The sequence below is a fragment of the Plectropomus leopardus genome, chromosome 11 (genome assembly GCF_026936395.1).
Source record: "Plectropomus leopardus strain MGB_pleo_1.0 chromosome 11, ASM2693639v1, whole genome shotgun sequence".
In the NCBI taxonomy this organism is placed as follows: Eukaryota; Metazoa; Chordata; class Actinopteri; order Perciformes; family Serranidae; genus Plectropomus; species Plectropomus leopardus.
In genome coordinates, this window is record NC_142186.1 from 31,640,277 (window position 1) to 31,664,895 (window position 24,619).

The 24,619-nt window shown below is 41.6% G+C and overlaps 1 protein-coding gene across 1 annotated transcript in view; it reads right to left on the bottom strand.

Annotated features, from left to right (window-relative positions):
- The window catches only part of rftn1b (raftlin, lipid raft linker 1b), a 140,255-nt gene that overhangs the window by 107,803 nt on the left and 7,833 nt on the right, over nucleotides 1-24,619 (bottom strand). Inside the window, exon 2 of the mRNA XM_042490029.2 lies at nucleotides 10,951-11,134. Coding sequence (XP_042345963.2) covers nucleotides 10,951-11,098 — 148 coding nt within the window. The 5' untranslated portion in view covers nucleotides 11,099-11,134. The remainder of the gene's footprint in view (nucleotides 1-10,950; nucleotides 11,135-24,619) is intronic.

The window sequence follows — 24,619 nt, forward strand, 5'->3', positions numbered from 1 at the left end:
GTGTGAATACTTTTCGCTGCTGGAAGAAAACTCATAACTCAGATTCTGATGATTCTCGGTTTTCACTTGAGCTGATCGAGACCACATTGTTCCTCTATAAGCTGAGAAAACTGTCCGACCTTTTGAGCAGTGGTGCCCCAACAGGGGGCCAGGGAGGACATGGCCCCCCCGATAATTTGAGGCCATCATTACCGCCTTTAGGAGGGTGTGATTCTATCATTTTTAAGCTAGTGTTAAGGCATGGCAAATTTATTTATAATGCACACTTTATACCCAGAGGTGCGTTCATCACTGCACTGTTGTAAGATTGTTGTCAACTGTGTAGTCAGCCCTTTGTTTGTTGTTAGCCTACCAGCTTATGTTAATATTGAGATATTGTTGTCATAGAAAAAAAACCTGTGTGCACGTCATATGAAAAGAAGCGCTTTTTTATGAAGTCCTATGAAGTTCTGCCAAAGAAAAACGCCATGTGGACACAGGGCCTAACGTGCATACAGATACATAATATATTAAAACGGGTTTATCGTGTAACATAAAATGTGAACTTTACTGGTATTGGTTAGTTGATGCTGATCAGATTATTAGTAAAATAAATAAATAAAATAGATAATAGATATAATAGAAGTAAATAATAGAATAATAATAAATAAACAAGAAATTAAAAAAATAAATAAGAAATTAAATAAGAAACTGAAGTATGTCAGTGCTTTTCCTCAACTATCCATATTGACATAGTTTTCAAATTGTCATAGACTTCAACAGCCAGAGTGAAAATGTCTAATAATTTCATAATCCCTGAAGGAATGCAAAGTATGTGTTTTCCCAAAGCTCAAATCAGCCTTTTTGTACTTAAGGTCACCAAACAGTGGCTGTTTGCACACGAGTTTCATTTTAGACAGTTTGTCCGCTAACTGACTTCTGTTTTGCTTTGACAACATGCTGCAAACGCCTGCATGTCAGGAAGTGAGGTCAAGGCTGAGGTCACTTCCTGCACTTTCTGCTTGTGCGGCCTCACAGGCTTCTTAAAGAGAGCATCTAACAATAGCAACGGCGGCATGGAGGATCCTCTTTTTTCTCTCCACACACATAAATACATTTGTTCCTCTTCGTGAGGTGCTCTCAGGGCCGGGCTGAAGGCCGGCGGAGGTGTTTTGTTAAATTTAGATTGTTTGCTCCTCTGCTATGGAGACCCTGATTGCATTTCAACACAATCAATACTGGCATATTGGATCTGAGTGCGATGGCAATAAGAGCCAATAAGGCTTTGAGGGGGCGCTCGGGCATATTGTCTGTCAGGCGAGCAGGAAAACAGCAGAGGCCGCGGTACAAGAGGCAATAAGCAGGCAGGCTGGATCAAACACAGCTGTGTGCAAACACACCTAAACACAAGACAAACCAACACAGAGCCAGACACGGAGGTTCTGAGACTTTAAAAAGGACATTTCAGCCGACTACATGTGTACACATACGAACCGTGTGCACCACACACAGACTTTATCTGGCTTCTATCTTTCTCCCCTCATTTCCTCTTTCTTCAAGACACTCACACTCACTTACTCATCTAATGACGCACACAGGTTCCTCACCCAATGCAGGATCTCAGAAATACAAGCCCAAAGCAGTGATACTCAACTCAAGGCCTGCGGGACACATCTGGCCCCTGATAGGGGCACAATAAAAACTAAAGTGATTCATTCATTATTTTTTTTAAAAAAAAGTGCAAGTCCTTGAATCCTAGAAATGTTCTTAAATCCAACAATTTTAGAAACATGTATTGACCTGCTGCGACTGGCCCCCGGCCTCCTGTCTTTTTGCAAAGGTGGCCCCCATGCAAAGGAAGTGGAGTATCCCTGTTCTGTGGATCTTTTGCTGAAGCGCTGGGACGGCTGACGACAAGGTTGTTTGGGAAAGTGCAGTCATGATTGGAAATTGAGGAATCTTGAGGGATTTGAGATTAAAATCCAAGTGCCCTTCCTGATTTAGCAAAATATCTCTGAATCTTGTTGTTGCACGTCTGCTGTTTGTTTTTCTCTCATTCCCTGACCCGCTGACCCTCCGTCTTATATTCATAACACCCAATGTAACACCCTCGTGGTGCAGGCCTGAACATCCTGAATCAAATCATGAGCAGAATATTTCTGCGAGTGAGCGAGGGGAAATTGCATTTGCTGCAACAGCATTCACACACAAACACAGCGTGTATGGAAACAGAGTTCAGTTCGCTGCAATAACAAAGCCTTCAGACACAGGAAATAGTCTGCACAGAATATGAAGCATTACAAGGAAAGCTAATCTTGAACATACTGCTGAGCGAGAGACAGTGAGGAGGGGGAGGGAGAAAGAGGAAGGAGCCGAGCAGAAATCTGCGTTTCCTGTTGCTGAAAACTTTGTCAGCAGTTGCAGCCGTTTGAAGCTTAACGAATGGAACCTGCTGAGCTCTGGCTCTGTCACCCGCCTAAAATGCTGCTCTGACATCTTTGTCTCAGCAAACGATGGCTTGGCATTTTGCTGCCTGACTGGCTCGAAACAATGCGAGGAGCATCCACTTAGTATGCCGCTAACTACGGACGGAGGCAGAAACAGGAAGCAGCGACACGAGTCTGAATTTGTACTGTCGGGTTTCAGACGGCGGCTGATGTATATTTCATGCCAGTTTCTCAAGCGATTCCACAATTTGCCGGTAATTACATTGAATAACTTCATCAGGAGCGAGCGCAGACTGGCCTGAACCGAAAAGAGGGCCGGATTATTAATTCAGTGTTTTCCGATACATAATCACCGCTTTTGATTTCTCAAACACATTTCCCATTCATCTCACCTCTGTGGTGCATCTAATTTACAATCATGTTGTGATTTTAAGCGGCACGGACACACCCTGGGCAGCGGGGATATAATGGAAATATAATGTAAAAACCAGATGACCGTGAATTTAGTCCTCAATGTCATTCTCCCCTTCAATAACTGCGATTCAATTCCACCTCTCAAGCTGAGGAGCCAGGGGATAAATCCCGGCTCCCCCGCCATCCAAGGACTAATCTCCCTTCGGAAAGCCACTCCGGCGTGCGGCGTTCCTGCTGACCTCTCCTGCAGCTCTGTCTTGTATCTGAGTGGAGTGACGGAGGAGGGGGATGGCTGCTCCTGCGTGTCACTCACCTGCCGCCACAGCTACAGCTCATATTAACAAGGGGACTCGGGGCTCTGGGGGTTTTGCATATAAATGATGTGTCTAGCTCCTGAGATGATATCAAACGCTGTGTGTCTGGGCCTCTGTGTGTGTGTGTGTGTGTGTGTGTGTGTGTGTGTGTGTGCAGGCCTCACACGTCTGCTTGCTGGCTTTGATGTCAAGGGCGACATCTTTATATTTCCAGTATTTCCCGAACCTGCCTGCCTGAGAGGACGCGACGCATTGAGCATGTTTTCAATTTCTCATTTCTCCTGGCGTTTTTAACATTTCAAAATCACATTTCGGAGGAAATAAGATTCATGCCACACACACACACACACACACACACACACACGAGTCTGTTGTGCTTGTGTTTATGATGAAATGGCTTCTTTCCACACCATCTAACACAGCAACAGCAAGGCGCTTTCTCAGCTCCCTTTAGGGTCATGATCTCAATATCAAACAGACTCTCCGTTTTGTTTTTCTGCAGCTCTTTCAGAGGCGAATGAATGGTAGCAGAGTGACCATGAAGCTGAATGCGTGCTCCAAAATGATACAGCAACATGAGGCAACAACTCATTGGTGGGCTGACGCTGATGTTCGGTGCAGAGGAGGTTTATTACCTACAGCTTTCCACCGATTTACTCTTCCTTTCATCACTGTTTCTGCAGTGAAAGCTGTTATTTTTGTACATTTGGTGGCTGGTTAGTAGCTTGAGGGGCCATTGTGGTGGCGGTTGCAGAAAGCTATGATCTAACACTGTGGCAACAAATTATTGCAAACATTTTTCACAATGCTGTAGTCACAGTGAAGTGAACTCAGCGTCATGAGGGCATATTTCCCGAGAACAGAGGGCTGAAGGGGAAGCAAAGAGTCAGCCTTAATTTTGTCCCCAGCTAAAAATGCTGATGTAGAACATTTTTCTGCTGCTTCTGTACATTAACTTTTTTACAGAGAGGCTTTCTTTTGTTATGCATAATGAGACAGTGACAGTGATAATGGTTCCTGAATAGAAGTGAACAAGGAAAACGATTTCCCGCTGCAGTTGCTCCTGTTTTTCGTGTGACAGTGTAATTGTTTCTGATGCTGCCTACAGGATCAAACAGACATGGATCTTTTTTTTATGTGTCACGACACACTACAAAGTAATTAATAAATGTAATCATATTACCTATTCCTGTAACATAATGAAATATGCTGCCTGTTCTCACTCCCAATATGTCAAAAATAGACAATTTTGCATGTTATATTGATGCCAAAGGCACCCTTACAGGGTTAGTTAACTCAAAAATGACAATTCAGTCATTAGATACAAGGTTTTGTAGTCCACAAAACACTGCCGTGGGAAAGTGCATTGCACTCATCTCCCAAACAATTGAAGCAAATGGTGACCAGGAATCAAACGTTAAAAAAATACATAATAAAACTAAAAAATGTCTCAACACTGCTTGTCCAATGTAATACAAGTGTCCTGAAGCCCCAATGTGCCAAGTTGTTTTGAAAAACTTAACTAGTGTCATGTTTTTAGCCTTGTTGTAGCCTGTTGCTCCTAGTGTTAAGGCTGCATTCATGTATGCCTGCTGATGCAAGACCAGCGAGAGCTTGTGCTATCTGCACACCAGTGTTTACATGCTACCCAGAAGCATTTAAGTTTGTGTCCCGTGTGAAAAGTTTTTGCGGTGTGTCCCACAGCATTGGCATTAGTCAGCCCTTGTCGGCTTTTTTTTTTTCCCTTATTCAGTATGTTGAATTGATGTTGGAGACGGTGGAGCCAGTTGGTGAATAAATCACTCTGAGTTGCCGATCGGCTCAATTCACAGGAGGAAAAAACGGACGTGGGTAAAGCACAGAAATAGCTAAAGTAAAGAGGGCATGACATGAAAATAAAACTTGTTATATAAAGCAAGATACATGTTTTGGCTGTAGTCTTGGCGGAGTGTTCAGGTGCCACTTTTGAGATACACTGGTTCTTTCATGTTGATTTGGTTTGTCTTGGCCTTAAGGGGAAGATCTTGTTCCTTTTCTTTCCGTTTCAAAGCCTTGCTTAAAAGGTACTTCATTGAGTTTTCAGTAATACTATGGTGCAACATTTGTTTTTTGTATCTTGTGCACATGTATGACAGTGCAAATGATAATGCAAAAATGACAATACACATTGCTGCCGATAGCTTCAAACTATTCTACTGATCAACAGGTAACATGCCAAAAAAAGTAGTGATGTAGCTACAAAAGACAGGGAAGGTGTAGACCTTTAATAAGCAATTGTGAAAAATGCAGGTTTCAAATATTTTAAAAAGACAGCTTTGTGAGGGTTTTATGAGGATAGAAACGCTACAACAGAACTTGTTTTGGTGACAGTTAATGTCCAGAACGAGAACAAGTTAATTGTCATAATTCACTATTTTTGAGAAATGTATGGGACTGTCAGTAAGTATGCCAGTTTCAGCTGTGAGCCAATTGTCTTGTAAAAAATGATCCCTGATTTTTGAAGCAGCTCTCACTGTGAGTATCTGTATTTATGTTCAGGGCTATTCAGCTCCAGAGACCTTTTCCATATTCATAATCTTTGCCTGAGTCTTAAATATTTCACAGGTTTCCTGTAGAAAAAAGGCCAGACACATGAATCATTACCTACACTTACATACCTGGTACAAGGTAATTACAGTCATGAGTAACACGCTAACCCTTCAACCCGAAAATCTGCTGATGTAGTGAAATGATTCAGCCATTGGGGCTGCGCTGACAGACTCTGATTTCTCATACTTAATGTGCTCCTATGGGAAACAGGCTCACACACACACACACATTTTTTAAAGATATGAACAATAGAGAAGCAGACAGAGGCGTACTGACAGTGACAGAGTGACAGAAAGAGGAAACTGATTACAGTAAGTACCAGCCCCCACCATTAAAGGCAATAGTAGAAGATAATAATGTGGCCGTGAGCCAAAGCAACACACACAGTTCAACAAAAGGGAGGCACCCGTCCACCTCCGGCCTCTTCTTCCAGCCCCGCCCGTATGTCAGAATCCTGTACGAAGGGGGACAAAAAAGCCCGCCTGGCCCCCAGACGCCCACGTTCCCCGGCTCCTTCATCCATCCAGCCGAGTCAGCCTGACAAACTAATGGAGACTAATCAACTGTCAGGACGAACACTCTGCGCACTACATCTCCCGGCTTCCCGTACCATCCCCCTCTCCGCCTCCTCCTCCTCCTCAGCGCCCTCCCACCGCCGCCTCCAAACTCCCCTCCCACCATCATTTTAAACTATAACTGTCATGAGCAGAAATAACAGAGTGATGGCTATATATAGCACCCCCCATCTCCTCCCCGTACTACAACACACACACAAACACACACAAACGCTCCAGAGCACATTAATTTCCCATTTGCACCTTCACCTTAATGACCTCCATTATATATTTAGCCTCTATTCTTAATTCTGCACCTAATCTTTAATTTACTTTGACCTCGGGTACCCCAGTGCTGATGTCTGTCTTCTAAGCAGCTATCAAAAGTTTGCAGATGACATTACACTCTACTTAAATCAATATCTTTGACAGCTTCCTGCTCCGTGCTGAAGGACTCAAGTCAGTATGTTTACAGGCAGTCTCATAATTTTATCATAATCAGCGTAAGCACAATACTTTCGATTATTGCAGCTGTCATTTAAACATCAGGCTATCTTACCAACACTCAAATAATGGAGTCGGATTACTTTTTAAAATGGCTCGATATTGTTATGCTTTAGTCTTTTCTCTTTTTTTGTTTTGCATGTAATTGGGAAAATGTCACGGGAGGCACAGCAGTGTGTCTGAATAATGAGTCCAGCAGTATAAGAAGACTAAGAGGGTCTGTACTTTACGGGGAGATTAGTTGAATTACTTTGCTGTTACGGCTATCGTCAGGCATATCAGACCTGTTAAAGTGCTTTGTGACTTCATCAGAATTACACACTTAATCTGAATATTCAAGGCAAGCAACCTTTTTCTCCTTATTTCTTTATTTGACTTCTTTGAGAGTCAATGTATAACCGTAGTGCTTGACTGTCCCATAGTCTCACAATAGCTGCATTGTTTTTGTTGTTGTCTTTGGCCTCTTAGAGGCAACATATCACCTTTTTCATTCTTACGGTGAACTTGTAAGCAAACAGTTGCTCATTTAAACATCCAGCAGTTGTGGATGTACCATATCTTATGTTTCGAGTCACGTTTCTGGCCAGCTCATGTATCTGAGATCTTTTAGCTATGTTTTTGGTCTGGAACCAACTCCTGAGGGACATATCTCTTCAGTTGCTAAATGCTCCACTATACTCAATAGCAAGTCTCTAACTGTGTCTGTCTGAAATTTGGTGCTGAGCAGGTAGTGTTCAGTGTATTTTTAGCACTTTGTCAGTAAAAACATGTCATTTCTGTTGCTAAAAACCATGACATGAGGGCAGTCAAAGTGAAAAAAGTTGCGATCAGATAGCTAAACAATGAGCAGAAACCAACATCTGAACACTACCTTTTGCATCGCCTCCTGTTACCTGATTCCAGGCCAAAAAGTTGCAAAAAAAAAAACACTGCAAAGACTACAGGGCTGTATGGCCAACTAGTACATACGCTCTATGCATACATAAGAGGAGATAAGTGCTCATATCAGCAGACAGTGGTGATTTGTATTTGTCATTCAAAAAGGGAAACCAAAAAACCAACAGGATGGATTCAACACGCTAGTTAGTCAGTTAACAAATTGACAACAAAACCTGATGTTGAAATAACAAAGCATGTTTACTGTGTGCTAGTGAACGATAAACAATTTTAAACCATTTCTGCTAAAAAGCTTGATGACTAAAAGGCATAATGTTAGCTAATGTAAAAAGTTTGTTTAGATTTATTTCTGGTGTCACTAGGTCTTTAAATAAAGTATCTAGAACTAGATTTTAAAAAGCTGTAAAACATAAAGAAATGTAAGCAGTAGCTTCCTTGAGTGCAGTTTATTAGCACATTTACATGTGACATTCAGTGCAAAATCTGTTTTTAAATGGATTTTACCTAAATTAACATAACTCTACCCTATCCTAATTTAGCTTTTCATGTCCTTATCTAACCTTATTTAACCTGTTACCACCTAATCAAATTTCTTCATCTAAATTTAGAACATAACAACACCAGAATACTCATCACATTATCAGACACACACACACACACACACACACACACACACACACACACACACACAAAACAAAGACCCCTAAGCCGGTACTTTAGTTCTCGGCATCTCAGGAAGCAACACCCACCTCCTCTCTCAGAAACACCTCAGACTGAGGAAAGGAAGGAGAGGAAGGGACTCTACTGGCCTTGTCTCTCTCTCTTTATCTGTGTGCGTGTGTGTCTGTATGTGTGTGTGTGTGTGTGTGTGTGTGTGTGTGTGTGTGTGTGTGTGTGTGTGTGTGCCTCAGTGGAGGGATGCTATCTTCTATGAAAAGGAAAGTGATTAATCTCCATATTTTCATGCACAGCACAGGGAGCCTCAGATTCTGTTTGACTGTCAGAGCAACATCTTCATAGTAAACTTGTTTACATATTTGCAGCTCAGCAGGCTTTTCAGTGCGCAGATTCAGTCAGACCAACATTTCCTTAAGTGAAACTACCTGAAACATTTTTTTGTGAGCTTTACAGAATAATAAATACATAACAGAAAGCCACAAAATGTAAAAAAAATTCTCACACCTATTTTTCTTATTAAACAGAGAAATGCAACTGTGCACCTTTTAAATGCAACTTTCTCTCAGTCATGGAAAACTAACTAAACGCTGAATTGCCTCATTAACTCATCCTAAAACACACTTAATTCAGACTCAATGGAAACAAAATAACACTCACCCAAACCATCTTGGTTACTCTTGTTAGTAACGTAGTTAGTAAGTCCACTGTTACAGCGATCACCAGCTCTGGTTTTGTTGAAATAAATCCTTTATTCACAAAGTTAGATATAAAAAACATGTTGCTTTTCCCTCCACTGACCACCAGCTGTTTACAGTCCTGTAACTTATTCCTCTACCACAGGGTGTCGAGGTGTCTTTCAGCTTAGCTACCTGTTTGACCATCAGAGACTGGAAACTAAACTCTGGTGGTGCATGCTGTGCACTACATGCAGTGAGTATAATAGAAAGAGCACCACCTGTATTTATGAAAGTATTAGAAACAAAATCAACAACACCTTTGGGATTTCTAAAATACCCTGGTATACCATAATACCATGATACCGCCCAAGCCTAGTGAGACTCCAACCTGTGACTTTGAACAAAACTGTCTCCAGCCAGCAGGCCAAACTTTACTTTGGTTGCATCCCCCTGCTAGTGATTAGGACTCGTCGCTATGTATATAACTGATTGCCGCCAGCAAGATGTTTGCCGTGAATTGGTTCTGAAAAAATTCTCTATCATTAGCAGAACGTGAAAGCGTGACTGACTAATTGTGAGAAAAGAAATTACAACAGTGGCTGCTGTACAGGGAGCAGGCGCTAATTAACACTCCATCATTCCAAGAAATACTGATGAAAATTAAAGCCAGTGTGCTGTTATTCCATTTACATGATAGATTTATCTTGCATCTGAATCCTTGATGTTTTTATTCTGGGGACACGCAGGTATAATGGCATTTTCAGACAGATTAATCACACTGGAGGCAGCATTATTCAGTAAAATACTACACACAGCAAAGAGTTGTAGATTGCACATCAGCCCCTCGCAAAACTTGTGAGGCATATTGCCTTCTCATCCCGCTGAGGTATGATGCAGCAAAATGCCAAAGGCCTTGAGCTATTCATATAATTTCAACTGTGCATGTGGAATGGGCAATAATTTAGATTTTTATGACCCAGGAGCACAAAATGACCATAACATCGCTGCAAAAGGGGGCTGTGGGGATTATTGATAAATAGGAACTACTGCTATGCTGAGATTTCAGGCTTTTAGTGCTCACATAATTGTAGGTAAGTTGAATATGTCAAAAACAATAAAGGTCACATATTATGAAACGCCACTTTTAAAGGGAGAGTTTAAAATTACACATCTTCCTCTTACTTATAAGGAAATTAATTGGAATGGTGGATGGCGTGACACTTGGGCAACCTGCCAAACTGCAGACCACTGTTTGAGGAAAACAAATAACAAAACCATTTGTTTGTTGACGAGTCGTCCTTGTGTTTCCAGCTGCTGTTTTGCCTCCACACGTGGGTTTATTTAGCGACCTGTGGCTGTTTTTACACTAAGCATAGTGCCATGAAAAGAGATTGTTCTTTAACGAGACATTGCTGCGTCCCTACTTGGATAGTGCTTCAAATACTGGTTGTTATTTTGCCGAGACATTGCTGAGTTTCTAGTCAGGATAGTGCCACAAAAAGCAGTTGATTTTTTACCAAGCATTGAGTTTTTAGCAAGTCATTGAGAATAACCCACTTTTTGACTGCGACCCACCAGTCAGGAACCACTGTGCTGCATAAGAACATACCAATGGCCTCCTGTGCTTTGCAGAAAAATACAATTCCAACATTTTTTTTCTGGAGATTGGGTTAATTCTCTTTTTACTGAACTACACCCACCAATCGTGTCATCACACAAAAGGAAAAATGCATTTATATTATATTTGAGCGAAGGCAGACATCTCTGCAACACTCGGCAACTCACACCAAAACTGTGTAGTTTGATAAATAGCACTACAGGTAAGGGAAAGAACATGTGTTTTTGATTTTCGGGCAAACTGTTCCTTTAAGCGGTTTGATAAAAAATCATGTCTTACCATCTTTGCCGATGAGGAAGTCTAGGTAGCGGTAGGTGTAGGCCACGCCCACCTTAGTCTCCACCTGTGGTCTCTTCAGGGTGGAGTAAATCTTTCCCGGACTGTTCTCGTCCGACGTCGGCTTCATCTTGCGCAGCCCGCAGCCCATGGCTCCACAGTGTGTCTGTCTCTCTGTGTACGGATCCTACCAAGCAGACAAAACAGAAGGAGACAGTGTTTCATTGTCACTTGTGTGTCTGTGTGTGGTGAGTAAATGACTAAGTGCACATGTGTTAGTGTTTGTGTGGGTGTGTGGTGTTAAAAATTGGAGGTCACCTGTGGTGGAATAAATGCTCAGATCCTTTAAGTAAAAGTAGCCACACCACAATGTACAATTGATTCCTTGCGGATATAAAAATACTTACTTGATCAGTTTTAGCTCTTACTATAAATCATTTGTAGAAATTTTATCAATCAATTTAAATATTTCTTAATCAAATTATCTGCATTTTTTAATATCTACCATCCCCCGCAACCATGGGTTTCCATTCATATCTTTATGATATGAAAATCAATTAGACTCTTGAAACTTGCTTAAGATGCATAATTCTTCACATTGAGCAACAAGTCTGCATTGCAACATTAATTGCATGGTAATGAGGTTTAAGAGCACATTAATCTTTATCTTATGATTTTAATTATCATCATTGCCTCACAATAATTATAAAACTTTTAAAAATATCACTCTACATTATTCTCTGAGGTATGTTGGCAAGATAGCAATGGCTGAAATGCTGAACTCAGGACTTCAAAACGGCAGTCTACAAACCTGTTTATACAATCTATAGTTTATATCAGGGGTTCTCGAACTTATTATTCAAAGGTCAGGATCTGATTTCTATTCAAGGCCAAAGGTCCAGAATGACAAGTTTTCGCCTGGCACCCAGGCCACTCGAAGAGAGGCTTCAGTGTCATAGATTCACAACTTGTTTGTTGATTCATAGGAAGATTTTAACTGTCAAAGTTTTGTTGTCCTCACCTCTATATTCTCAGGATATTGCTGTTCGAAATGTGCTTTGTGTCAAAGCTGCGTTCAACATTTCCACTCAGGTGTCTCTGTGCAAATCAAACACATGGGCTTCCTGTTGTTTTGGGGCAAAATGACCGCATGTTTCTCTGTCCACTTGTCTTTGAAAACTTGTTTTTCTTGGTCAGCTTTTCTTTTCTTAGTACATTTGGACAGTGATGTAATGTACAATGACAGAAGACAGAATGTGAATGCTTGTTAGTTGTTAACTAACTTTTCAACGGACACCTGTTAGCCAACCTTCGAACTCTAACACGCGATGACTTAAATGTCATAAACTTGCCGGCTGTGGACGTTGCCATGACGACAATGTCAAACAGGGAAGCTATTACGTTTAAGGCGTAATCTCAGGCTAGAATTGCTGTAACGTTCTCCAAATAGACTATATTCTTCAAAACTAACAATTTATTGATAAGTGTAAAAAAACATAATCTTCATTATATTGTATTATTGCATTCCTACTACAACGTGTGGGCTGGGATTGACTTGCTGAGTCTGAACTTTGAGAAACTCCGGCCTTAGATTTGTTTCGCCTTTTTCCTTTTTGCCTTTTTGCCTTTTTGCCCTTTTATGTTGGCCACCAGATCTCCTACATGTTTGGCACACAGGAAAAGACTCAGTTTTGCAGCCTCACAGCTAGATGCCACAAAATCCTACACACTGAACCTGTAAGTACAGTATTTGAGTAAATGTTCCTATTTCCTTTGTCCCCACTGGGTATAGCTGACCCTGGTCAATCTGGATATGATTGAGGGCCAGATTAAGCTCTCTGTGAGATGCTGTACACACACACACACACACACACACACACACACACATACACACACACACACACACACACACACACACACACACACACAGAGACATGTACAACAATACGGTGTATGAAAGCAAACATTCATGCTCTCTGATATCCATGATTCCTCCGGGATTTCAAAAGGAAAACCAATAAAGAAGAACATGCCGGATAAGCATCCGTAAATAAATAAATAAAAATGACTAAATGAGCTTGATTTTTCACGGGTTCCCTCTCCCTCGTTCCCAGGGAGACCAAATTAACAGAGACAACCGTGGAGGAAGAGGAGGCCTTAAAGAGCCGGCGCCATGGGCGCCGCTTCACCCCAAATGGTTTGTGACAGCATCACTGCCTCTCTCTAGCGACCGTGTCTGGGAGCAGGTGACATCCTATTGTGTGCCACTGATTAAACTCAAGGATGGATGGATGGATGGGTAGATGGCGGCGCTGCCCTCCCCTCCCCTTCCACCTCGGCTGATGAGGAACCCTCTCTATTATGCTCCTTACTAATTACAGGACGTCGCAGTGCCATGCCTGGAAACTACGAATCCGAGCCGGCCGACGCTTCAGAGACAGGACAGGAAGTGAGGAGGGGTGGAGGGGGGTGGGATGTAGGAAGGAGTGGGAGACGAAATAGGAAACGAGCAGACGGGGGCTCCGTTAATGAGGTGAACGGCAAGAATGGAAAAGGTGAGAATCAATCAAGGGAGAGAGAGGAAATGGGGGTGGCCGGGTTGGATATTGTGCATCGGAAAATGGGTACGGGAGGGGGGAGGGCAGTGGGTAATGCATGGCAAGTAGAGTCTGGAGAAGAAAAAGGGCGTGCAATTAGAGTGCGCTGAATGGAAAAGGGGTGATCAACACACGGCGAGGGAGAAGGGAGAGAGAAAGATGAGGCAGGAGATTCATTACGGTTGTCATGAAAGCCAGTGTTTCCAGTGGCACTTACATGAATGTCTTTGTTGGGCTTTATGAATCTCAACGTGCATCACAATCGTATCTCTGCAAGCCTGAGAACACCTCGTTGAAGTGGACCATGGGCTGATGGACTCATGATTAATACCCAAGCACACAGAGTCCTGCAGGCCTGAAACTTCAAAAGCCTTTAAAAATGTGTGGGAGATTTAAAAAAAAAAAGTTACCTTTTGGGTCCGTGGGGTCATGAAAAAAAAAAAAAACAGGGAAAGTCGTGGCATTTGCAAATAGCAATTTCCAGGCCTGGAAAAGTTTTGGGAAACCAAATATACTCTAAAAGTTTGTGAAAAGCTGTGGAATTTTGATTCACAAACCTGTACAATCACACATGATGTGGTCAAGGACTGTCCGAAGTTTCAAAAATCCAACGCTAATTTCTGTTTTTACAGTTTCTGGCTGTGATACAGTGTGTGTTTTTAGTGATTATTAAAGAAAACAAGGCATGTAAAAAAAAAAAAAAAAAAAAAAATCACAAAAAAATGAAAAAAGAAAAAAATCATCCAGCATCGCCAATTTTTTTTTAGACAATTAAAATAAAAAAAAAACTCCCAAAAGTTATAAAGAAACACAAAAATCACCAAAAGATTTTTTAAAAACATTTTTTAAGAAAATAGAAAATTTTAAGTATAAAGAAATGCCAAAATATTTCAAATAAAACATGCCTTCAAAACAGGCATTTGACAGTAAAATAAATAATAAATGCAGGCATTTAAAGTTGTATGCCCCTCCCCTAAAGCTAAAATAAAAAATGAAGGCCTCTCCCTAGTGCTTAAAAATTAGGTGACATGCCTCCCCTTTTTTGCACCACCCCCTCCTTTTTCTTAATTAAAGAACAGTCCCTAAGTCATATTTAAATATTCACTCTTAATACAGTATTAAGAGTGAATATTTAAGAATCTGAATTCATACTTTTTTGAATAAATAAAAATTTTAAAAAAGCTGTTATCTACTAATAAAAAAAAAACCGACAGTCATTTTTAGAGAATGTATGGTCTTAAAAAAATTGCCGCAAATTCATGGAAATGTATTGGTGAAAATGTGTACGATCCCTGTGCCTCTGCACATGTCAAGCAGGACTGATGTCTTCCTTCCGTTTCCAAGAACAAAAAAGCCAAACACAATGTGCTGAAGCTGGCATAGTCAAAGTCCCTAAAAGCGCTTCAGTCCCCCCTTAAATTGTCACTCAGGACTGTGCTGCAGTTCACCGCAGCATCACAAATGGCTCTGCCATCAAAGAAAACAGGGCGAAAAAAAAAAAGAATTTTTCCAAGTCTTGGATTTTCACTGTTGCCTACAGTTACTTGTAAATAGCTTTTATCATTCCTACCCTGGAGAGAGCAGGAACAACAAGAGGGAAGGCGAGGCTCTTGTCATGTCGTCTACAAGAGCTGGAGAAGAGGTATTCAGAACAATAGGACGGGGGGCTTTGAGGGAGGGGTGTGGAAGGAAAACAAAGTGGATGAGAAAAAACGGAGGGGCTTGTATTTGCATAGCTCCTTGAGACCGGGGAAGAGGAGATGTGAGGCGAAGGCGAACAGGAGTATTTTTAGAGCTGAACTGACAGAGGAAATGTGAGATGTTTATGATTTTTTGAGTCACTGTTTCTTGCCTCGAACCTCTCCTCTGAGGCTCCGGGCAGTTGCAGCCCCGACAACACACCGCCTCAGCTCCTCAACACCCCTTTTTTTTTGTTTTTGGGAGATTGACAGGCGGGGAGTCAGGGATGCTTGACAGCGTAGACAGACTCTGGGTAGCAGAAAAAACAGGAAGAGCGCCATTGATTTCCCTTTTGCTGAATTAGCAACGATCCTTTTGCCATTTTGTTCTATCTTTTTCCCTTGCTAATGGCATTTTGAGGTTTTATTTGATAAGAGGTTTTATTCGATAAGATTTGCTCCTCGTAAGCCGAGATTGACGTTCGGATGCTTTGTTGTAGCTCGGATGCACTTAGCTTTGGCCCTTACAACCAAAACATCCCAGAGCACTTTGTGTTGTGCTGAATGTGAGAGGTAACCTCAGGGAGGTGCTTGTCTTTCACTGCCATGTTTTCTATACGTCAGTCAACAACCATTTGTCAGTCTGAGGTTTGATTTGTTTTCTGTGCTCACATTGATCACTGGGGTCACTGCCTGTTGGCTCTCTGGGGATTTAGCACTTTATGAAAACTGAAATAATCTATTTTGGAGCACTTTGGGGCAAAGGTGCTCTACTGCAAGCTGAAAATTAAATGGCCTGACATGTTATCACCTCTTAAAGATGTTATTGCGGACTTATATCTAACAGTTGGTTATTCACACACCTAGAAGACATTGGAAGTCATTTAAAGCTGTTTTTTTGGCCACCGAGCAAATTTAAGTGTAATAATTAAACTCATTTTAGCTCTGTTCTGGTCTACATCAACTCCTGAGAAAAGTATCTGGCTCTTTAGATGCTCCACTATGTTCATGAGCTAGCTGCTAACTCAGTTTGTTTTGTGTTTGGCTGGTAGCGCACAGCTGGTTCAGACACCTTCTCACTCCTAACTTGTCAAATATGACGATATCAAACCCCTGCATCTTCACAGGAAACAGAGGTTTCACCACTGTTGAAGGTTGAGACAATAAACCTTCTTGGCCAAATTAAGAAAAACAGTCATTGTTTGGGTTAAATTAACTGTTTGTTATAGTAACTTAATTGTTTTTATTGGGTGTTACAAGATTATACAATAACTAAAATCACCTTTTATGGTGTCCCATCAGCGATCAAAGACGTATTTTTGTATAGAAATGAATACTGGTCCCGCTAGACCCAGAAAAGTAACACACATACAAAATGAGGATGTTCAACAGTACATTAAGGTTGTACCTCTACTCACAAAAAGAAAAGGAGACAAAAACACAACAAACATAAAACACATCAACAACAACAAAGAAACTAAAGTAGCCACTTGTTACCCCTAAACAATAGTTTAAGTTGGAATTACTATTATTCCGACTATTCTTCATATAGGTGAGAAAAGGGCCCCAGACCTTGACAAATGCATTAGACCTTCCTTATAAAGTCTTATTTTCTCTAATTTAGGAAGGTATAGCACATCTCAAATCCAATGAGTGTGAGACAGAGGTATAGAGGACCTCCACTTTATGACTATGTCACGTAACGTGCCACTAACTTGGTTACATGATTGGCAAAACTCAAGAAGACTTTAGCTTTAACGCAGGAGATGAACTCCTCCTGTCTCCCAGGTAAAAGTCAGGTGTGTGTGTAACCCATGTACCACTCTTCCATTCTGTCCTACTCTGCCTGTCTTACTCTTTTTACGACAATATTACCTCAGATAGATTACATTAGATTTAGCTGAAAGCCTTGAACATCTCATACAGATGCTGTAAGATGCCTTGTGCCGTGTTGCAGACTTCCAGGTCTACATATTATGCTCTAACTATCCTTCTGCGTCTGCTGTTGACATACTGGGATGCAGCTACCGTGATGTCAACACAAGCACATGGTAGAATTACACTGCACCTGGTTATGTTTAGGCAAAAAAAGCACATGGCAAACCAACGCCAGGACGTCAACAAATGCACGTGCTGGCATGCATGATTAGGTTTAGGCAGAGAAACACGTGATTAGATGTAGAAAAAGACAACAGCATTCAGACGGGCAACACTGCAATCCCGCATGAAAGTCTGGGGTTTGTTGGATCTGTCCACTGCCCCTCTTGCCCACCCCATAGGGACCTTTGTGCTCCTTATGTAATGTCTTTAACAGCAGCGTTTCAACCTGATGCCATACAGCGGTGTATCATGCGGACGTAACAGGTTACAGGTCAACTGACCCCACCCGTCTGTGTATCATGATGCCGTGTGTCTGGCCAACGGTTCTGTCCTGCTGCATTCTCAGCTGATGCTGCGTATCATGCAGACGTGAAAGGTGGCTTTTGCCGTCGGTATCTTACACCAAAAGCACTGCAAAAGCGGCGGTATTTGACATATTTGGAATGAGAATGGGGTACTTGTGCATCTGTAGCTGAAGCCAAGGACCACTGACCAGGCCGTCATATTTGATGGTCTGGGAATTAGACCAGACTGGTTTGTCAGTGCTTTTCTGTTGAAAACAGGTCCCAGTTGCTGCTGAAAACGACATAATGAGAGCGGGGAAATGTTATGAGAAAAATATGTGTCTCTAACAGTTAAAGCTCCTTGTTAATCTTGTGTGTCTCCTGTTTGGTGCTCAGCAGGTAGCATACAGTTGGAGCTTTTTGGGATTAGAGCTAAATTTTGGGGCCAAAACAACAGGCTTAAAGAGGGTAAAAAAGCCTTGTAGAGCTGCAGATTTGGATAATAACGCTTTGTGGGTTTGTAACTACAAGTGTTAGTCTTCACATTATGTTGTCATTTGAACCACTGATCTGACAAAAACTACTGAGTGGTGGAGCTTAAAATTATTCTGAGTAATTGGAGCTATTATCGTTATGCTTTTTACATCAGTGTAGAAGATGATTGTACAAAACTCCACCTGAAGTCTGCACTTAGAGACATCACAGCACCAGCAGCAAGAAGCAGCTGCACCCAATGATTTTAATGCTGTCTGACTGACATCTTCCCCATATTACAAGACCATGATACAAGGCTTTGATAGCAACATTGCTGAGATCAAACCCAGCAGCATGGGACGCTTCAGAGTGGATTAATGGAGGAGGACATTAATTAGGACACTGTGTTCTTGTGTTCTTCGCCATGTACTCTCGCTTTTAAGCCCGCTCTCTTCCTCTCTCGTGCTTTATCTCCCTCGCCCCTCTTTGCCTTTTTCCGACTTTTGATCTTCTTAATCTCAAGTGGAGAGCTAGCAAGGCTGCGTTTGCTGGTGGATACTGCGGGTTCAGTATCATTGTGCGGAGTAGAGTCAAGGGCTCTCCGAGGCGGGGAGGCTGAAGAGACCATCACTTAGGACAAGACTGACCTCAGAGGACAAACAACAGCACTGTTTGTTGGTTGAAATGCTTGAAATTACCTGTGTTTACAGTGTGTTTTCCTGACAAGCAACCTCCTGGGAAAAATTACAGTATGGGTAATTTTTTTGAAATGGCATTTTAGAGGTCAAAAGCAAGGGCTGAAATAACATACCACTGCAAAAAAAAGTGATGGGTTCATGTGTCTATTCACCTTATGGGTTGGAAGTGCTCCATTATTTTGTCTTTTAGCTTTCTGTCTTCCCCGAAAATCGGAATGTGTTGCTTTGTAATTACATTTTAGCAAACAAGACCAGTTGTATAACGTAGCGTATAGTGTGAAGAGCTGCCAGAGCTGGAAGAAAAGGAGACACTTTCTTCTGCAGCACTCTTTACAAAAGGGTGCCAATTAGATCATTTCTCCCACACAGCTCTAATCAGCTGGCCATGTACTGATAGACAGAGTTACTGCTTAAAACGTCAAACATGCATCAAACCGCTATTTGCTTTGTATAGATATAGTGACGTTATGGGGTCCTGAGCAGTGAATGAAGTCATGCTTCCTCTGTGTGTGTTGCAATCTGAGCTTCTCTGTGCTGTGTTGTGGTTAGTCAGCCCGGCAGCACGTGCTTGTATCCTGCAGGTTAGCTCACTGCTGCTGCTTTGCGCTGTGCTCGTACCGTGGTTACCTCGTCCATCTGGAGAATGTTGTTGTAGAAACGTAGCACCTTTCCCCGATTCCCGACTTTGCATTTCCTAGGATACCGAATGACCTGCCCTACTTTGCCTTATATGGCCTCTGATGGCTTACCCTGAATTTTTAAAACAAAAAACTAATACAACAACTGGCACAGTTGTTGTATTAGTTTTGGTTTTTGTACTAGAAAGTTTCACTTATTTATTAATATGGGCAACAATGAATAGAGATGGGCACATTTAATGTAAAAAGACCTCTTTTTCTGAAATGTGCTGTTATATTTGTCTTCTGATTTTGACACAAACGTGCACATATTTATAAGGTCCTAAGATTTTTGCAGTTGTGTGCACTGTTTTTCTTCATATTAACCCTGAATTCGCACCCTCACCCAGGGGCGTAAGTACAGAAAGTAAATAAAAAGTGTGACGTAACTGGGGCCAGTACTACACAGGGGTACATGGCGTAAGTGAGCCACATCAGATCAGGAGATGCCCCCTGGCAAAACTGTATAAGTTTCTTAACAGAAAAGGCATTAAAGAGGCTCCTCCTCCTCTTAAGAAATGATTCCATTTGTTATATACACACTCAAATGTGCAAACCCATCTTCATCACGGTTTTAAAAAAGTTAGTACCAAGCAAACTATTACAAAATTAAAGTCTAATTCTACACATACTACAAAAACTATCAACAAATATTAAAAGCGTTTCAATTAAATTAATATTTTTTTAATTGTCTTTGATATTTACGTCATGTACAGATGCAATGATAATGTTTATGTGTGGGTATTGTTTATGTTGTCCAGTCTTAAGTCTCTGTTTGATCATGTGACAAGACGATAAGACTCCAGTTAGGTGAAGCACAAAATCCATCGAGACTAACAAGCTGAACACACCTCGGCAAACCCAGCAAGCAGTCAGGCCGATCAAACACAAAAGAAAAGACAGGAGAGAAGAGAACAGGAGGACAAGGTTACAAAGCTCCCTAAATCAGATTCTTTTCTTTCTTTTTCTTTTTTTACAAACAGTCGCCAGCCAGCGGACAAACCCCTCGCTGCTTCCCTCCAGGATGTGTCAACAAACATGCAGCAGGTAAGCTAACCTTAGCAGAAAGCTATGTAACTCTGGGCTAAATAACCGTAACATTTGGCTGTTCTCTTAGACGTACATGAATAATATCGTCTAAGCTGTAGGCTGCTAATACATTAATGTCTCTACCAGGTGGACAGCCAGCTTATGACCTATTATGGAAAGCTAATTAATAGCCTAGTAGATGCTGGCTATTCCTAAATAACCTTTACATTTGCATATTTTCTGTTGCAGGCCTAACCAGTCAGAGACAGAACCTTTCAAATAGGTGAGTACTAGTGCTTTTTCAAGGGGATTTGAGGTATCTGTCAGGCCGCCGTGCCCCTGTTTTTTGTGTGTGTGTGCGTGTGTGTGTGTACTTTTGTGTGTAAACTGTGTGTGTGCCGCTGTAGCTGGCCAGTTTTCGGGACATGGTGTTGCTTGTTAAGTATTGAAGCTCTCAGCTCTCTTGTTTCTGTCGAGGAGTGCAGTTGTCGTAAGGTTGTTTTAATAAAAATGCCTGAAGAAGTCTGAGGTCATTTCAGCAAAAACTGCTCTGCTTTCAGCTGCTTGTTGTCATGTTTGTGAACTCTGACTGTCACAGCTCTATCAGTGTTTCTCATCACTTTCTCTGTGACCTCTGTGCTCTGCAAATACAATAGTGTAAGTAACACATTCCCACTGTAAAATCCAACACATGGTTGGTATTGTATATACATCTAATTGTGTGTGTATATCTAAGTGTGTGCATATGTGTGTACTCCGTAACTGTCCAAGGACCCGTCATAATAGCCTGCACCGCGACCTGTATTTACTAACTTATGCCACTAACCCGAAACAATAATACTTCTATTGCCCAAAGTTAACAAACCCAACATATGGAGGCAAAGAGCATTGGCCACTCAGAGGGAGAGCAGAGCAGATCATGCTTTTGCTTTAGGAAATGCAGATTTACCTTCAGTCGCTAGCTGGTGACTCAGCCACCTCCATGTTGAGGACCGTGTCTCATATTCTCTGAATTTTGCATAGAGTCCCTTCAAAAACAGGCATCATCATCTTGATCATTTTCATTGTATAAACCAAAACATTTTGGTTTTGGTTTACTGGTTGAGCTGGTTTGAATCTAGTTAACATAGAGCGTAACTTAAATCATCTTTTCAGTGTGATATCTCTTATATCTGAATGATATCAGGACATATAACCTCCTTAAAAATGTGAAAAGAAAATCCATAGATTAGGCTTTGAAAATCAGGATTGCAACTTTTGACTGTTGTATTTACTATAGACAGCAACAGCAACTGAAAGTTAGGAGACAGAACGTAAGATCATTTAAGTCAGTAACTCTGCAGCACTGAGACTGCGTCTCATATCCTGTCTCCTACCAACAGTCAGTGTTGGTGTCTCTTTTACTGATAAAGACGATTTTCCCTTAACCTTTGACATGTTGTTTTCAGGTGCTTTCACATTTGTAGTTAATTTTATTTGTTATACATATATATCAATCCTTTTAGCTTTCACATTATTTTTTCATGATGAACTAAGAAAAATGAGCTTGATATCATATTGACTGACACGTGACTGATTGAGCCGTTTTGTTTACTGTCCTCTTGATTCATCTGCACTTTATGGACATGTGGGGAATCTAACTCTGAACACTGACTGCAAGCCATGCCGCACTTCATTGACCCTCATCGTCTCTGATGAGCTCACGCAGAAATAATTGATCATGAGCGTTATTAGTTGAAGCTGTAAGTGGACCTCATATATCATATTGTGTATAAATAGTGCCAAACAGACAGAAATGGCACAAGAAAGAGGCGATGTGCGCTGTAATGTTACAGGAGGACTGTTACGGTCTCTGCGTTTGACTCACTTTTTACTGAGGAACTGGAATATTATACAAGTAGGACACACACTTAACACACTTCTGGTTTCAAGTACTCTTACATTTTGGTGAATCAGGGAAATTCCTTGCACTGATACACGTCAGCATTACCATGGTTACCAAAATACCTTGCATAAATATGCTGTAAATAGGATATACATCATGCTTGTGTCATCAGTGCAGATCAGAAGATGGCTTTCTTCGGCAGTTCATTCAGTATCATCTCGTGGATTATATACAGTGGTGCTGTATTTGAATTCATGTCTAAATCACAAATCTATTATCATAAAATCCTGAGTTTGTTCTGCTTTGCTTTCACACCACAAAGTTCAACTGCCAGCACTCACACCAGCCTAAATGAAAGACTTTGACTGAACTGAACCAAACCGATTATGTGTGAAAGTACCATTTGCCAAACTTTAACCACAGCCTAACTGTTGAGCTGGCATCCAAGAAAATGCTCACATTAGCTCTTTTTTGGGAACATGATCTTATGAACAACAAGTCACGGGACACACAGTCAATGTGTCCAACAGCCTGATATTCTGTCAAAATATCTTGTAACCCTCTAAACCTCACTCTCTGCTGCTTTTGGTGACAGCGTCAGCTGAAAATGTGAACACATTCCCTCTGGAAATCCCCCACTCTTCCCTCTATTCCTTCCCTCCGTCCTTACCACCTTGAATCCTCGCCTAAGTGGGAAAGAGAGTGGAAAAACGAGGGACCCAGGAGACAGAGAAACAATGGACACTGAGGCAGGATGTTAATGCTGTAACCTTTAGTGATTACAATTCTTTAAAGAGAGGGACCTGCAGTGTGGAGCTGCATGCACTGTGCATGACATTTACAGGACTCTTTTGTTCAAACTGTTTTAAAGATAAAATCCACTAAGAACCTGTGGTTTAAATATAAAGCTGTCTGCTGCCTGTGGGCATGAAAGGTAGCTTGATGCTGTGTGGTTAAATATATAATCAGTTAACTGTTTGCCTTCTGCACACTCCTCTTGTGAGTGTCGGACATAAAAAGCTGTAAAGATAAACCATGTTTCTAACAATATTCTGTAAACTGAGGTGAAAACAAGACTTTTCAAACCAAACCAAGCAATGGCATTATTATTGAATTGCCCCTCTACACTGCCTGTTTAAGGGGCAAATTTTGCGCCATTATTCTACCTCACTGTTTTTTATAAAAGGTGCTATCTTGCAATCATGGAAAAGGGGGGGACAGAGTGGTCTTTCCTTTAAGCCAGCAGCGGAGGTAGTAACAGCGCCAACCCAACGTCAAACAGAACAGCTGGCAGGAAAGGCACATGGACGGGGAGGGGTGGGGTGTTTGGACGTTGTATTATGTGTGTAACCACGAGGAGATTCAAAAAGCAGCTGTCAGAAGTTTGCAGCTAACTCAAAAAGAAAAATGGTAGAAAATATCAGCAAAATGGGGAGACAAGGATGTCCTGTTAACTCCTTTTTCTTCCAAAGATGAGATCGGCCGCCATGACAGGGACATATAAAATATTGTTATTTCCATGTTATGCCATTGTTATTGTTTATAAAGCTCCGCATCACACTAGAGGCTGACAGTGTTGTGTTAAGTGTCACACCTATCATGTCTCTTTTGTATCAACGATTCTGGCATTTGGTCTTAAATCACACACTTGGGCGGCATCATGCCAAAGTCGGCAGAATGAAGGGACTTTATTGTGACTTTGTCGTGCAATCTCTTTGCAAAGCTTGTGCAAGCTTAGCTAAATCGGGTTGTGGTTTGAGTCCAGTAAAGACTTTTTGATTAACGTTGATAAATTTGGCGCTATGGCTGCTAGCGGTGGTGCTGATCAGAGGCTGGTTTGCAGGTTGGGAAGGACGCCCTTGAGTTCAACAACTGGGCTGTTTGAATGCATGCTGGCAGTGTAATTTGGCTCTACTCAAGAGCGTAGCTGTCAATTTAGCTAGCTCAAACATCATTGGGGCTCTTTGTACCGCTGCGACTCCCTACCCAATCTGCAAACTTTTTGTTGCTGCCGTCACTCAGGCTACACCTAGCTCTGCCGCTCATCACCAGCCTGCTGTGAAAATGGGAATTTGAATTTTAACTACCTGGACCTGGCGCTTAAGTAGAGCCCATGTGCCACGGCTGAGCCTCAGACAACTCTTGTGTTTGGGTGAGGGAAGGGCGCCACAAAAAAATATTTGCACCAGGGCCAGTTACAATTGTGTTACACTGCTGAAACCAATGATAGAAATGGACAGATGTGGATT